Source organism: Elephantulus edwardii, unplaced genomic scaffold, assembly GCF_000299155.1.
Source record: "Elephantulus edwardii isolate Elephantulus edwardi_28Jun2011 unplaced genomic scaffold, EleEdw1.0 scaffold00241, whole genome shotgun sequence".
Lineage (NCBI taxonomy): Eukaryota > Metazoa > Chordata > Mammalia > Macroscelidea > Macroscelididae > Elephantulus > Elephantulus edwardii.
The window spans coordinates 2,961,959-2,978,084 of NW_006399991.1; the positions used below are offsets into that span (position 1 = coordinate 2,961,959).

A 16,126-nucleotide genomic window follows, 5' to 3' on the forward strand; every position below is an offset into this window, starting at 1 on the left:
GGAAAGTGCAACAATGAATGAATGGAAATCCAAAATCTTTGTAGATGTTCATTGAAATTAATAAAAAAAAAGGGGGAAAAAGAAAGTTTTCTGTCATGATAGAATACTTTATAGCACGCAGGAGCAATGATTCGGTAAATTATCACCTAACTTGGGAGGGACTGGAGAGCATTATGCTAAGTGAACTAACTCAATCCCATAAGGACAAATACTGTATAAAACCATTATTGTAGAAATAGATAGCTAGTAAAATGTGTATGAGGATATGAGGGGGGGCGTAGGGGAGGAGCACAGGGGCGAGGATGAATCATACAGTCACACAGTTTGATAGATCGATGATTGGCTTAACGAAATGGGAAAGATCTGGTGTGAAAAAAAAACAATGCATACAGAATTTGTAAGCAAACCAGAATAAAAGGTGTATGGTGTTTTTTTTTTTAAATTACTTATTTTTGGTTTCTGTTTTCACAGAGTCTCATTTCCCTGAAGCAAACTTGTTTGGAGTAAATGAAGTCTGATATATTTAGAAAAATCAGTTATATTTACAAGTTGTGTTTAGGTCCTTTCTGGTAGATCTGATGTACCTCCATCCAAACCAGTAGCATTTGGTTTTATTATCACAAGTACATCAAGCTATACTTGCCCACAAAAATGACAAAGACCAAATAAAAGAAATACAAGTAGTGGCTTATGTAATCGAGATCTCGTGGTTGGTCTGGGTTTGGGGCCAGCTAGATCCAGGTGTGCGTATATCATCTGAGCATGGTCTTTCTTTCTCTGCCAGTTACGTGTACTCCACTCCCAGCTCAGCACCCCTCTGTACCTGAAAAGAACTGCCAGCAGAAAAGCTAGACTGTGGTGGAGGAAGGGGAGTCTCTTGAAGAAGATCAAGGTGCTAATACTAGAAGGGGGAGACTGTTGCTGCAGTTTTCAGCTACACTTGCATTGTTGTTGTTGTTGTTGTTATGTGCCGTCGAGTCGCTTGCGACTCATAGTGACCCTATGTACAACAGCCCTAAACTCCGCTCTGTCCTGTGCCAATTGGACTGTCTCCGACACTCCCATCCCAATTATCCCAGTCACTGAATCAATCCACCTCATAGAGGGCCTTCCTCTCCTGCGCCGTCCCTCCACCCTCCCAAGTATGATGCCCCTCTCTAAGGACCGGTCTCTCCTCACAACGTGTCCAAAGTATGTTAGATGGAACCTCAGAATGCCATCAAATGTTTTTTGAAGTGTGTGCTTGGAGCTGGGAGTGTGCTGTTGTTGTTAGCTGTTTTTGTGTAGACCCTGGTTCCTGACAACCCATGCACAGTGGCATGAACTCTAGCCCAGTCTTGTGCTATTCCCATGATCAATCTCCATTTCCATAATCATTATGATGCATAGCATTTTCACTGGTTGTGTTGTGGAAGTTGATGTCTGGCCTTTCCTTCCTGGATCATCTGGAAGCTCTGCTGAAACGTGCTCAGCATCACAGCAGTGTACAAGCCTCCAGTGACAGATGAGTGGTGAGTGTACATGAGGTGCAGTGGCAGGAACTGAACTCAGCTCTCCCACCTGGAACATGAGAATAACGTCCCCTTGTGTCCCCTGCCTCGTAACCTCACACTAACAAGCTCTTTTTTCATTCTGAGGAGACACTGGCATTAATGACTGTTCACATGCAAGTGGCCAAGGAGGTTCACAAGTGAAATAGTGGTTGCTCACCAGGAACCAGCAAGTGCCTTTCCAGTGGAAATGACAGGCATCACTTCAGTCAAGCCCAGAGAGCCATCTGATTTTTACTCGTGCCTGTGGATGAACTGTGTGTCCACATTTGCTCAGGTGGCCGAATCAAGAGCATCTATTAGAGGCAGGTTCTTATTTGTGGTCTGTAGTTATTAATATGTGAAGATTCAGTAATTATATTTCATTTCATTAGGGATTTTATCTCTTCTCTGGTTTTCAGAAGATAGTAACTCTCAGCAGTAACTAAAGGAGTCTAAAAACAAAGCAGTTTGTTTGAAGAGTTATAAGTCATCATTTCCACTGCTCATGTCCTGGGTGGAACTGGACCCTTGAACAGAGGGGTGCTGGAGAATAGGATGGAGGGGGAAGCCCAGGAACCACTGCAGCCAGAAAACCCAGTGCGTCAGTGCCATTCTCAATTATGTTCTCAATTATGCTGCCTTCTCGCTGCCCTTTGTCCAGAAAGGTCCTTTGTGTAGGGAGAACAATACTGCCAGTTAGAACTGTGACCTTTCCAGTCATTCATACCATCGAGATGCTGGCTTATCCCAGCAAGTAGCCCATTCGCACCGCACTCACACTGCACTTGTGCATCATGATGGTCTTGTGGCAACAAAAGAATTGGTGGCTCAATTTGGAGAAAATTCCTTGATGCAGCCAAACTTCCAGCTCATGATCCACAACTAGACACCAGTAAGAAGAGAGAAAAAAAGGATGCCCCTGGGAGGAACATGAAATGCATGCCAAAGAGGGACACGAGATACCCTTTGCACCCTCCATACTGGCTACCCAGAGGGCAAGGCTTAGACACAACTTCATGTCTCAAAATTGTCTGTTCATTTCCCTTTTTAGAGAACTGTTACCAGACCTGCACCTTCTTTAAGGAGTTGGAGACTTGTGACATAGATTTCCTACTGATAAATCAGGGTGGTTGTATATGTACATGTGTGCAGGCATGCATGCATGTGTGTAGGGGCACCAGTGTGTATGTAGTTTGAGAACTTTCTTGAAAACCGTCTTTGGTTGATTTGCGTATAGTTTTCTTTTTTAAAAATTTCATTTTTGTGCAATAATCTGTGTACATTGAACTTTATACAATCATTCATATAAGTTGAGTTTTATGTAATTATTAACTATCGATCATCACTTTATAATCACTCTGTGTCATCAAGCCCCATTGCAGCTTGCCTGTTCCTTTTCCTCCCCATCCATCCACTCACCTGTGCTGTCCTAGTGGCAGCTTACCTTTTTATCTCTCACCTTTCACGTCACTTTCAAACTAAGAAACATCTGATGGTTACTATATGGGCATTCACTTTATCTTGCTGAAGATCCTGACTTCTTTTCTTTCATTTTTATTGCTATCTCTTGTCTTCTAAATCAGAGCAAAAAATAACTGCAACTTGTTCCCTTTGAGGATGGGGCTATGTATTGCTTTATACTTTTATTGTATGTATTGTATTTATACTTTTTGAACACGGGGTCTGGGCTTGTTCTGTTGGTGTTGACACCATGGGCCCAACTCCACCCTGCCAGCTGGAGAGTCTATCTCTTTGAATGAGACATATTTGATGAGTGTAAACTGAGATTTCTCACCCATTCCTACCAAAACTTCTCGGATGCAGCTCAAGCAGTCCTCGGGGGCCAGTTCGTAACAATAGGCAAGCACATAAAAAAATGAATAAAGAAGCAAAATTAATGATCTAACTCAACAGCTTCATCAATTATAAAGACAAGTGCTGAAATCAAAGAGAGAGAAAACAGAAAAACAATTAAACCATCAAGAAAACCAGAAGCTGTTGTTTTTTGTGGGTTTTTTTTTTGAAAGGGTGAGTAAAATTGACAAACCATTGGCAAACTTAAGAAAAAAAGCAAAAAAGCAGAAGTCTCTAATAACTCGATTAATTAATGATAAAGGTGACATCACAACAGAACCAGGGGAAATAAAATCTATAATGTCAGAATATTATGAAAAGCTATACTGTAATATGACTGTGTGGATCACAACAAACTGTGGCTGACTTTGAGAAGAATGGGAATCCCAGAACACTTGATCGTGCTAATGCGAAACCTATACTTGGACCAGGAGGCAGTCGTCAGAATAAAGCAAGAAAACACTGCATGGTTCAAAATTGGATAGGGTGTACACCAGGGATGTGTCCTAGCCCCATACCTTTTCAACCTGCATGCAGAACAGATTATCCAGGAGGTTGGGCTCTATGAGGAGAAGTGTGGCATCATGATTAGAGGAAGATTCATCAAGAATCTGTGTTATGCTTGCTGAAACTGAGGAAGACCTGAAGCATTTGCTGCAGAGGGTCAAGGACTGTAGCCTTCAATATGGATTGAGGCTCAATATCAAGAAGATAAAGATTCTCACCACTGGGCCAATTGGCAGTATCAGAATGGATGGTGAAGAGACTGAGATTGTTAACAACTTTAGTCTGCTTGGCTCCACGGTCAACACTCTTGACACCAGCAGCCAGGAAATTAAAAAACGTATTGCGATGGGAAAGTCTGCTTTTAGGGACCTCTCCAAAGTACTGAAGAGCAGTGATGTCACTCTGGAAACTAAGGTGTGTTTGATACAGGCCATGGTCTTTGCAATCACTTGCTATGCATCAGAAAGCTGGACAATGACTAGGGAGAATAGAAGGAGAATTGATGCCTTTGAGCTGTGGTGTTGGAGAAGTGTTGAATATACCATGGACTGCTAAGAAAACAGGTTCAACCTAGAGAGGGTTAAACCAGGCTGCTCCTTGGAGGCAAGGATTCTGAACCTTCATCTGACATACTTTGGACATGTTGCAAGGAGGGACCAGTCCTTGGAAAAGGACATCATGCTTGGTGGGGTGGAGGGAGAACGCAGGAGAGGAAGACCCTCTATGAGGTGGATTGATTCAGTGACTGGGGATTTGGGGCAGGTTTGTCGGAGACAGAGAGATTACCACAATAGGTCTAAACCCTGCTCTATCCTGAGTCACAGGTAACTCAATGGCACATAAACAACAACATGCATCTGCAGCTCTCCTGGCTGCTATACCACGGGGGTTGTTACGGATCCAAGCAAGTTGAAATCATTGACAATTTCTATACTTTCTCCATCTATCATGGTGTTGCCTTTTGGCCCCATGGTGAAGATTTTTGTTTTCTTGATGTTGAGATGAAATTTATATTGAAGGCTGCAGGTTTAGTTAGTTTGTTAGTTCATTAGTTAGTTAGTTAAAGGCTGCAGTTTTTGATCATCTGCAGCAAGTGTTTCAAGTCCTCCTCACTTTCACCCAGAAAGGTTGTGTCATCTGGATGATGCAGGCTGTTAATGTGTCTTCAGAGGGTGGAAATAAAAAGTAAATTCCTTGGGTTTCCTAGGCCCTTTGATATTAGTTGCTATTGAGTCATGACAGCCTTGAAGATCTAGCTTCCGAGGGTTTTCTAGGTGGTGGCTTTTGGGAACCATACTGGGAAAACCAGGCCTTTCTCCCAAAGCCTTCCAGCTAACAGCTGAATGCTGTGGGCCTTTCATGGATTCCTGACTGACCTCAGAAAATTTGAACTTACTGCCATCAAGTCATTTCACTCTCACCCTGAGCCTCTATTGGGGTTTTGGAGGCTGTAGGCCCCAATAGGAGGAAATTACTTTTCTTTCTTCCTTGAGCTGCTGATGGATCTGAATTGGTAGAGATCTGCAGTCTATAGACTTTGCCACCAGAGGGTCTGTAGTCCCTAGTGAATAGGTGTTACTAACTTCTTTTGTGTTTGTCACCTAAAGGTGAATTCTGTTGTTGTTAGGATCTCTATCCTCCTAGGCATTTTATTTTTCTCAGTCGTACAGTACCTCTTATTCTGAGATAATTTTTTTCATCAATGATGCCTTGTATCTGAGTCTTTATCAAGACAGACAGACAAGCAGGCCAAGGATCTCTGTCATGCCTGAGGCCTGCTGTACTTTGAGGAGCTACTGGGTACATACACTGTGAGATAGACACATTATTATGGGCTTAACTCATTGCAGGGCTCAAGTCCAGTGTGGATATGACTATGCTTGGTTAATTTCTTCCTCTAAATAAGATGTTAAACAGAGAATGGTAAAGGGGAAAAAACCCAAACAACCCAAGACTAAACCTAAGCCAATTACCATGTGATTTTTATTCTGATTAATATTGTTGTTTGATGCCATCAAGTCCACTATGATTCAGAGTGACCCTTTGAACAACAGATCTAAAGTCTGCCCTGTTTTCCTCACAATCTCTGTGTCAGTCCATCTTGTTGATGGTTTCCTCTCTCACACTCTTCATATTTCCCAGCCTCATGTCATTTTCTATAATAGGCCCCTCTTGACAACGTGCTCAAACCCTGTGAGATGAGTTTCACTATCCTTGCCTCTAAGGAGCACCCTGGTTGCACTTCTTTCAAGAGAGACTTATTCAACTTTCAGTTGACTCAGATTCTAAGTCCTTTGGAATGGGAAAATGGAAATGTTTTAAGGTTATATATTTTACTTTTTTCTTTTTTAGGAGTTTCTGGGTCTGGGTGGTCATCATTGGTGTAGATTTAGAAACAGTTCCTAGATGATTGGCCCAGACATCCCCTCGGTCAGGAATGACAAGGCATCCTTTTCCTTGAGGACTGAGCTGGTTCCAGGCTGTACCCTTCCAGTTTACTGAAGATTGATGCAATTTGTGCCGGCGTGTGTTCTATCAAATCAGACTCTCACAGTTTAAGAGTTAGAGACATCTTATTAAGGCTTCTTGTAGGCCGCCACAGTCCTACATTTTTTATTTATGAAAACTGAAAAAGCTTCACTGCTGTTCTTGCCAGCTTCTTCAGAGAACTCTTTCTGTGGCACAGAAGGCAGAGAATAGAGGAAGTGCTGGGATGTAAGGGCATGCTGCGGGCCCACCTTATTTTCTTTCTCAAAACCAACTCACAGCTGACCCTCCACTGACTTTCCAAGGCTGTAAATCATGCCAGAGAAGACTGCTCATCTTTCGCCCAGGAAGCAGCTGGTGGATTTGAACCACCAGAGAGATACCACCTTTAGATTAGGAGTTCAACCTCTAAACTGCACCCCTAGCCCCAAACCCAAACTCACGTCTCTTTTTTTCACGTCCTTTTTTTTAAAAAATAAATTATTATTGTGATTTCAACAAAAGTTTAAAGAAAATTTGGATTTCCGTTCATTCATTGTTGCACTTTTCCCTCCCTTCCTGCACCCCCACCCTGTTCTCTTTTCTCTTTTAAAAATTCCTTCATTGTTGCACAATTTCCTCCCCCACCCCCAAGTCCACTTTACTATGCAACTCTTATTCTGGACTTTTGTCCTGCAAATAATGCCTAATCATATATTCCTTTTAAACAATTCTTTCCCTCATTTCTTCCAATGCAGTGTTCATTATTTACCCTCTCTTTTCTTAGTTCCCCCAATCCCCAATGTCAATATTTTTTATACAGTATTTGTCATTTTATGACTGAGATATTTCACTTAGCATAATGTCTTCCAGGGTGACCCATTTTGTATAATATTTTATGAGTTCCTTGTTTTTCAGTGATGTATAGTATTCCATTATGTGGATATACCACCACTTCTCTATCCATTCATTTATTGATGGGCACTTGGGTTTCTTCTATCTCTGTGCTATTGTGGACAACACAGCAGTAAACATGGGTGGCATCACAGCTCACATCTTAAACCAGAGAACATTGCTATAGTCAAGATTTGGGAGGGGGGAGAACATTAAAGTGTTGCATGAACACTTAGTTCTAATTCTTTTTTCCAAGCATTTTTCTTTCTTATTAATGGATGATTGTTTCATGACAGTAGCTATAAAACAAAATCAAATTAAGCTAGAGTTTTGGAAATTTAGCACATTGTGCATTTGTCCAACCATAAGAGAAGACAGTGCCCAGGTCTTCTTAGATGTGTGTAGTAATAAAGATTCTCATCATTTGAAGAATGGGAACCTCCTCGTGCAGGGGAAATTTGACAGAGGTTAGTGTCAAGGTAGTTCTGAGAGCAGGGTGCCTGCTACCTCTGTAGCCCCTCTATTCCAGATGCTGCTTTACTGTTTACTCCAAGTGCTGTTCTTCACAACTCAGGTATGCTGTGGCCTCAGTGATTAAGGTTGCTGCTGGCATGTCCTCGGCCCCCTCTGGCCTGGTCCACGTGAGGAGCGGATGTTGTGGAGACCTGGCTGCTAGCCTTAGGGGTGTGGGTGAGCCCGCAGCCTGTCAGGGCACTTCAGCACTTCCTCTCTTGCCTGTCCCCTGTTCTGCAGAAGGAACTCTCTGAAGAAGTTGGCCAGAACAGTAGCCATACTCAGATTCCAGTTCAAGTCTACAATGCTACATGCACAGTGAAGATCGCAGCCGTCACCACTGGGGGAGTTGGACCTTTCAGTGACCCTGTGAAAGTACTCATCCCTGTGCATGGTGAGAGCTGGGACCACAGCCAGTCCAGTTGAGATGGTGCCAAGATTTTCCAAGAATCATCTGTGCAGTGATGGCTGTTAGAGAACAAAAAAGAAGGCCAAGGGATTTTTGCAATGATAAAGAGAATTAAGATAGCATACTTCATGAAGCTGCTATAAGAGAGGCCTCCTCCCACGACCACTGCTGTGATAACTCACTAGCAAGATTAGTCCTTACAGTATACCAGCTTGGCCTGCACTTACTGAATTCAGTAAGTGAAGTGTAATTGGCTGAGTATTTCTACAGATGTGAGGATGACATTTGTTCTCTGTAACTGGCACTTTTTGTTTTTTGTTAGAGACATCCCCTTTGGGATATATGTAGTGCTGCCTGCTGTACTGCTATCCATGCAAGCCTTGGAGGACATGCCTTGTGATGTGGTGTGTAAATAGCATGAGTGCTTCCTACGGAAGCTGTGCCCAGCCTGCTTTGTGCTCACTGAGCTGAATCCCTTGCTGTGCTCACTGGCTTTTTTGTTGAAGCGTAGCCCTGTGGGGAGCTGGTGGTGGCCCAGGTGGCAAGTGGCTCTACTCATTTCCTTAGACTATTTGAGTCACTTTCGTCTGATTCAAGGCTACCTAGATTGTTTCTTTTTAAACACCTGTCATCAAATCCAGGAACTCTTGTGCTCTGCCTAAAGCAGTTGGTTGCTAACTAAAACATTAGCAGTTTGAACCCATAAGCCACTCAGTGGGGAAAAGGTGAGGAAGTCTGCTCCCATCATGGTTTATACATTAGAAACCCCATGAGACAGTTCTGCTCAGTCCTCCTGGGCCAGCCATTGTGAGTCAGAACAGTCTACTGACTGTAGTTTGATTTTGACTTGTTATTACATCCATGCATAGACATATTGTCAGTGTTTCACATTTATAAGTTCCTGCCAATTATGGCCTTTGTTCCCAGGAACAGAGATAATTGAGTTCCCAGTGATACCCACATCTCCTCTTTCTGGTGCCGAATGGCAGTGTTAAGTGGGGACCATAGCATGGTTTCTGTACCCACAGATGCTCTACCAGGAGAATTTAGACATTGAGAGGAAGACAAGCAGTCTTCCTTTCCCCACTGCAAATCAATGTTATGCATTTTACCAGCGATGTTTTGAATTGTTTCTTGTATTTTACTAGCTTGGGTAGATTTTGCGCCCTCATCAACCCCGGCGCCTGGCAACACCGATCCTGTACTCATCGTCCTGATCTGCATTTGTGTATTTTTTTCTATTGGATTGATAGTATACATCTCTTACACCATCAGAAAAAGAGCCCAGGAAACAAGATTTGGGTAAGTTTCTCTGTTAAAATTCTTTATTCGGTAATACTGATTGACACAGTGATTTTAACAATGAGTTCGAGTATATCAGAGATGATGAAGATGGCACAGAATAAGTCAGGGTTCAGATTCATTGTTCATGAGTTTGCTGTGAGTTGTAGTTGACTCAGTGGCACCTAACAACAGCATTGATGAGGTTATTACACCGTGTGACAGTGCTTCTCCTTTTGGCCCAGTCCCTCATCTTGCCTCCAACCTATTGCCCTATTTGTGCAAGCTCTGGAGTCAAGCATTTTCTTCCATTAGGTAGAGCTCTGCAAAGATCAACCGGGAGAAAGCCAGAGCTCAAACGTCTTTTACTGAGAAGTGATCAGTAAGCCTTCACTGTTCACAATGGCTCGTTGTTAAGAGTGCTTTTCCCAATGCGGGAGTTCTTTTATCCTCAGTATTTAAAGCTCTGTCCATGAAATTGTTATGCATGAATAAAACTGTGTATATAATTCTATTAGCACTAAAAACTCAAGTGAAACATGGTCTTGAATACCTTGGACATGTTGTCAGGGATGAGGGGGCTGGTGGCCAGTCCTTGTGGGGAAAAAATACATCAGATTGGGAACCATAGAGGGTCAGTGGAAGAGAAGAAGTCCCTCCATGAGAGGAATTGGTACAGGGACTGTAACCACAGTGGGCTTGAGCATATCAGAGATGGTGAGGTGGTATGGGTGTGGCAGGGTTCAGATCTGTTGTTTACAGGGTTGTTATAAGTTCTAGCACCTAATAACAGCAACAAAACCCACATAATTCTGTTATATGTAAATTCTAATAAGGGCTGGACAAAATCTGATCTAACTCCTGAACAGACTATGTCCCAGAAATGTGAGCCATTTGTTTAAAAGTTGGGTGTGACATGTGAACTCATTATAAAAGGAAGACCCTTTAAAGGACTTTCTGTAGTGGCTCATTACTGTGTATGGAGGGCCTGCTAGGTGCCAAGCACTACTGTGCAGCCTCGGGTACATGGTGGACACAGGCAGCCTCATCTGGGGGAGGTTGTGCTTCCATCTCATCCCAAACAGGGCAGTTCACCTCCACTAGCTGCGTTGTGGTAATCTCTTCCAGTGTGGTTTGTTGTTGTTGACTGCCTTTGAGTCAAGCATGACTCATAATGACCCTATGAAAAAAGGTCTGACATCCCTCTAAAACTATCAACATTTATCAAAGTTCATAGAGTTTCTGGAGGCATGTTGTTTACAGCCGCTGAAAACCTGGTGGATGGTCAACTGTGAATCTATTCTGACTTGACAACAAGAAGTTCAAAGTTTTTGCCACTAACTAGTCTAAAATAATGACTACATGTACTTCAGTTATTTCCTGGCTACATAGTGTATTGGTACTGCTGAGGAAGTGAAAACAAATCTAAGGAAAGAAACATTTCTTCCAGTGTTATTGTGTCATTGTACCTACCTGTAACTGACGCTCTATCAGATTTTCAGAGGCTATTAATTATATGGGAAGAGATTTCTCATCTTTCTCCCGAGGGGTAGCTAGTGGATTTGAACTGCCTATTTTTGGGTTAGCAGCACAGATCCTTACTGCTAAGCTATAGGAAATGCCTTTATTGTAGAAGAGGTTCTTTGAAAGCAATGTCTTACTCATGGCAGCCTCCTTGTGGCATCATCCCTTGCCTCTATTCCTGATTTTATGATGTGCAATGTGTTTGTTTTCATTCTCCCAGGAATGCATTTGCAGAGGACAATTCTGAATTGGTTGTAAATTTTGTAGCGAAGAAATCCTTCTGTCGGAGAGCCATCCAGCTCACTTGTAAGTAAAGCATCAAAGTATCTGAGGGCAAAGATGCAATAACAAACAGCAAGTAGATTGGTAGGCACCATGGGTGTCCCTGCTTGCTGACTTCCTAAAAACCTGGAACTATACACAATTGCGCATCCCTGAGACAAAGAGGGGAAAAGAAACCTTCTCAGGAGACTAGCAAAGAGGTAAGCAGAGGGGAAAGTTTTCAAAGAATCAGCTTCTGGCATGAGATGGTATCTCATTGTGGTTTTGATTGGCATCTTTCTTATTACCAGCTATTTTGAGCATTTCTTCATGTATCTGTTTGCCACCTGACTTACTCTGTGAAAGAGGAATTAATTTTAATGAAATTTAATTAATTTTTCTCATTTTGTAATTGGGTTATCAGTCTTTTTCTTCTGATGGTCCAATAGTATGTTATTGCCACATGTTTTTCCCAGTTGATAGGCTTTCTTTCCCCGCTGTTGGAAAAAGGTTTTGAGAGCAAATAGACCCCAAATAAGTAAAGCACTTCTGAAAAACAAAATTGAAGTGGGAGGCATAACACTCCTTGATCTCAAAACCTACTACACAGTTGTAATAACCAAAATAGCATGGTACCGGTACCATGACAGGCACACAGACCAATGGAACAGAACTGAGAACCCCAAAATGGGTCCAATTATCTATGATCAACTGATATTCAAAAAGGAACTAAAACCAAATAAATGGGTAAATGACAACCTCTTCCACAAATGATGCTGGCCAAACCTGCAGAAAGCTGAAACAGGATCTACATCTCACACCATACACAAAAATCAACTCAAGGTGGGTCAGAGACCTGGGAATAAAGTCCCAAACCAGAAAGTTCATAAGATACAAACTGGGACCAAGCTTAAAAGGCTTATCCTATGATATAAAGAGACTGCCAAATACAGTCAGAAATGCACAATCTGGAGAGGATAAAACTGATGGACCCTCTAAAGATTAAATCTCTGGACTCACTGAAATTAATTTTTTTAAAAAAAATTACTTTTTTAAGAGCTTATGTATCTGTTCTAATTACCTGTGTTCCCTACATGATGCAAATGGTTCTCCTCAACCACATTTTTTTCCAAAGGCTTGCTCATGTCTTAGCTGTGGTCCAAGTAGAATAATTTACCAAATAATTACTGGTCTCTTTCTCCCAGTTCATTCCTTTTATTGACAATATTTATTGTTATTGTTTCACATAAGCACCTTATTCTGAAAGATCTCCAGTTGTCTGACTTGAAATGAATATTTTTTTTTATTACTGCCATGTTGTTGTTATTGTTAGATGCTCCTGAATCAAGTACAACTCTGAGTGACCCTGTTAACAACAGATACAAACTGTCCTATATTGTGGCATCCTCATCGTCTCTGACATACATGAGCTCATTGCTTCAGTTCCTGTATCTGTCCATTTCATTGAGGGTCTTTCTCTTTTCTGCCAACCCTGCACCTTGCTGAGCTTGATGTTTCCCTCCAAGGAATAGCCTTTCCTAACAACATACCCTAAGTATGGGAGATGAGGCTTTGTCATCTTTCCCTCCAAGCAGCGCTCCAGCTGCACCCTCTGCAAGACATACCTGTTTGTTCTCTGGGCAGTCCATGGATATTCAGTGCTCTTCTCCAACACCACAGCTCAAAGGCATCAATTCTTTTACTATCATCCTTATCTATTGTCCAGTTCTCAGATGCATAGCAAGTGATTGAAAAGACCATGGCCATGACCACCATAACATTTTGTATACATATGTAGGTGTGTCTGGGTGATACAGAGGGTTAAGAACTCAGCTACTAGCCAAGCAGTTGACTGTTCGAACCCATTCACAGGCACCTTAGAAGAAAGTCCCTTCTGAAAGTTAACAGCCTTTGGAGCAGTTCTTTTCTGCATCCATGACCTCTCTTTGAGTCAGAATCAACTCAATGACACTTTGAAAATGCCCTGTATCAAACAGTACCTACTTTCCAAACGTTTCCTGTTGTTTACGTGCTCCTTTCCCTGGCCTGAATGGACTGTGCTCATGTCCTCATGGTTCTTTAGTACACTGTAGTGTACTTCAGAGTAAATTCTTTACAAAAAGGGCCTCCTAACCCCTCTTCATTTCTCCTGATGTCAAAGGGGTATCTCCCTCTAGGGGTCTGACTGCTGGCTGCTGTTCCTGCTTAGTGGTCCTGAACTTAATGATCTTCAAAATTAAAACTTACCCTGGAAAATTAATTTCAGTCATAGTAGACTTAAATGTGGTATATTATTATAGGCATTTTGATGGAGAAATAATAGTTATAAAATGAAAAAATCAAGTTTTGCTATTTATTTTTTTAGTATTACAAGTTAAAGAAAACTCACATTCAGTCCTTACCAATGTGCTGTTACTGCCTTTACAGTGCGTAGTCTGGGCGTCAGTGAGGAGCTGCAGAATAAGCTGGAAGATGTTGTGATTGACAGAAACCTTTTAATTCTTGGAAAAGTTCTCGGTGAAGGTCAGCAATTGAGAGGAATTCTTTGAAAACATGTCTGTATTTAATTTCAATTTTTCTTTATTTAATAGAAAAAGATAATTTCATAATGACAATACTTTTGATATATATGTATATGATATACAAGTAAACTAATACCATTTTCTTTTACATTTCTTGGAATATTAACTTGTTATTGTTTTTGCTAGTTGTCATCAAGCCCCTTCTGACACATGGTGACCCCACATGTGTCTTTATTTATTAAATAAATTATCATATTTTTTATGACTGAATTATAATATAAAAATTATTTTATAATTTGAAATTGGATAAAATTGGTAATAAATTTTTGAGCCTCATGATTGACTAGGAGTTGGCTTCTAGCGTCTTGATGGCCATCACGTCTTGATGGTGGTCACGTAAGGGAAGTTTCTGGGCTGTGTTTGATGTTTGTTACTGATTCCCCCCCTCCCAAAAGCGGGTATCAGGTGAACTTTTGACTAAGGGTGGAGGTCTGCTAAAGAGTGTTGCTTTAAAATCCTGTAGGATTTGTTAATTAAATTAATTAATTTTAGAATGAATATTCTTTAAGCGATACAGCATATAGCAATTGTTTGGTTGCTGTACTGAATAACTTGGGAGTTGTGTGATGCTGAACACTATCCCATAGTCATGTCAAATACCATAATGGTTACCCATCATGTACAATGTTTGGAGGAGCTTCCAGATTGATTCAGGATGGGAAGCAGGAGTGGTATCCACTTTCTAACCCAGATGCCTTTGGAAACTATATACTCTATAAACGTACAGAAAGAATGTAAATTATAGAACAGAGTTCAGGTATTTTGTGCCAGGGTCACTGTGAATTATATTCAACTTGACAACACTTAACCACTGCTAAGTGAGACTAGTGTTGTTATATCTGGAGAACATTATTCTACTTTGTACATCACTCTTTGTCAGTGTGCTGTATGAAGTAAACTGAGTTTGCTGTGATGCTGAACCTTGTGCCATTGGGGTATCAAATACTATGATGGTTTCCCAATGTAGACACTGTTTGGTGGAGTTCCCAGTTGTAAAACAGGTTTGGAAGGAGGAGTGGCATCCATTTCGTAAATCACTGCCTCTGGAAACTCTTTGAACTTGGAGAAACGACAATAGTTATAGAAAGGCATTAGGTCTTTTGTTCATGGAGTTGTGATCAACTTGACGACAGTCAACAACAACAACATGATTGACATATTAAAAAGGACCTTTGAAAAATATGAATTTCTTTATTCCCTGAAAAGCATAAGATGCATTTACACATTAAGCCTAACTTTTCTAATTGTTAACATTTCTTTCCTTTCCACCTTCCTGAGAAATAGGACCAAAGGTGAAAAATACGTGTTTAATTTATAAAATTGATCTTGCATGATAATGGTATTAAGAGTGCATGCTTTATAAACATCTATAATTGTTTCCATATTGTTTTATTAATTTATCTATTAGTTGTCATGTTCAATAATGTAATAAACCAAGTTAACACGTTGCCACAAATGACGGCAAAAAAAAATGTGTTTCTAAGCACGGTTGTCAATTTAAAAGTGTGCAGCAACGTGTTAAAGCTGAACCAGCTAAGCTGATGTTAAGCAGGGCATGGCACATGTCCTTGGCATCTGTTGAGGTACCTGTGGAGCTCGTTGTCTGGGTGTGGGTTGATTGCTTCCTGACCACAAGAAGCCAGCAGCTCTGGCCTCTTGGCATTTCTGTAATCAGGGGGGATTCTGCACAAGGTCAATACAGATGTTTTACTTCACAGGAGAGTTTGGGTCTGTCATGGAAGGAAATCTGGAACAGCAAGATGGAGCCCCTCAGAAAGTAGCAGTGAAGACCATGAAGTGTGAGTTATCAGTGATTAAATCCTTTTTTTCTGGGAGTGAATGGCTGCTTCATTTTCAAGCGTTTCATAAGTCTGGAGTTAGCATCCATACGGTGTCATCTCAATTGCTAGTGGGTCAGAAGATTGTTGAAAACAGCCTGGTCACAGAGGCAGTGTTACTATTATGAACCCTTCATTCCTCTGATATATATTCTTTAGACTCAAGACAATAACCCTTGATTACTTTTACTATATCTATCTGTCTCTCTGTCTGTCCTTCATGTAAAAAGAGCTAGGGCAGAATGGGGACAGCCATATCTGACGTCTTCTAACTCCACAAGGAGAACTATGCCCAAAAAGAGCATCCCCAACACAAAGCCTGTTCCCATGAGGTCAAACATGTCCCCACTCTTTCTCCTATTTCTATGAATTCTAGCACCAATATTGCTGCTGTACTGGGCCCAAAATCTGTTGCACCAGCTACATAGACCTCACAGAAGAATTCTTATGATTGTTGTTGTTGTT

At 41.3% G+C, this 16,126-nt stretch overlaps 1 protein-coding gene across 1 annotated transcript in view; it reads left to right on the forward strand.

The window, feature by feature from the left end:
• Positions 1-16,126, forward strand: part of MERTK (c-mer proto-oncogene tyrosine kinase) — a 226,471-nt gene that overhangs the window by 125,716 nt on the left and 84,629 nt on the right. The window contains exons 8-12 of the mRNA XM_006898936.1: positions 8,007-8,160; positions 9,324-9,477; positions 11,201-11,286; positions 13,669-13,764; positions 15,542-15,622. Coding sequence (XP_006898998.1) covers positions 8,007-8,160; positions 9,324-9,477; positions 11,201-11,286; positions 13,669-13,764; positions 15,542-15,622 — 571 coding nt within the window. The remainder of the gene's footprint in view (positions 1-8,006; positions 8,161-9,323; positions 9,478-11,200; positions 11,287-13,668; positions 13,765-15,541; positions 15,623-16,126) is intronic.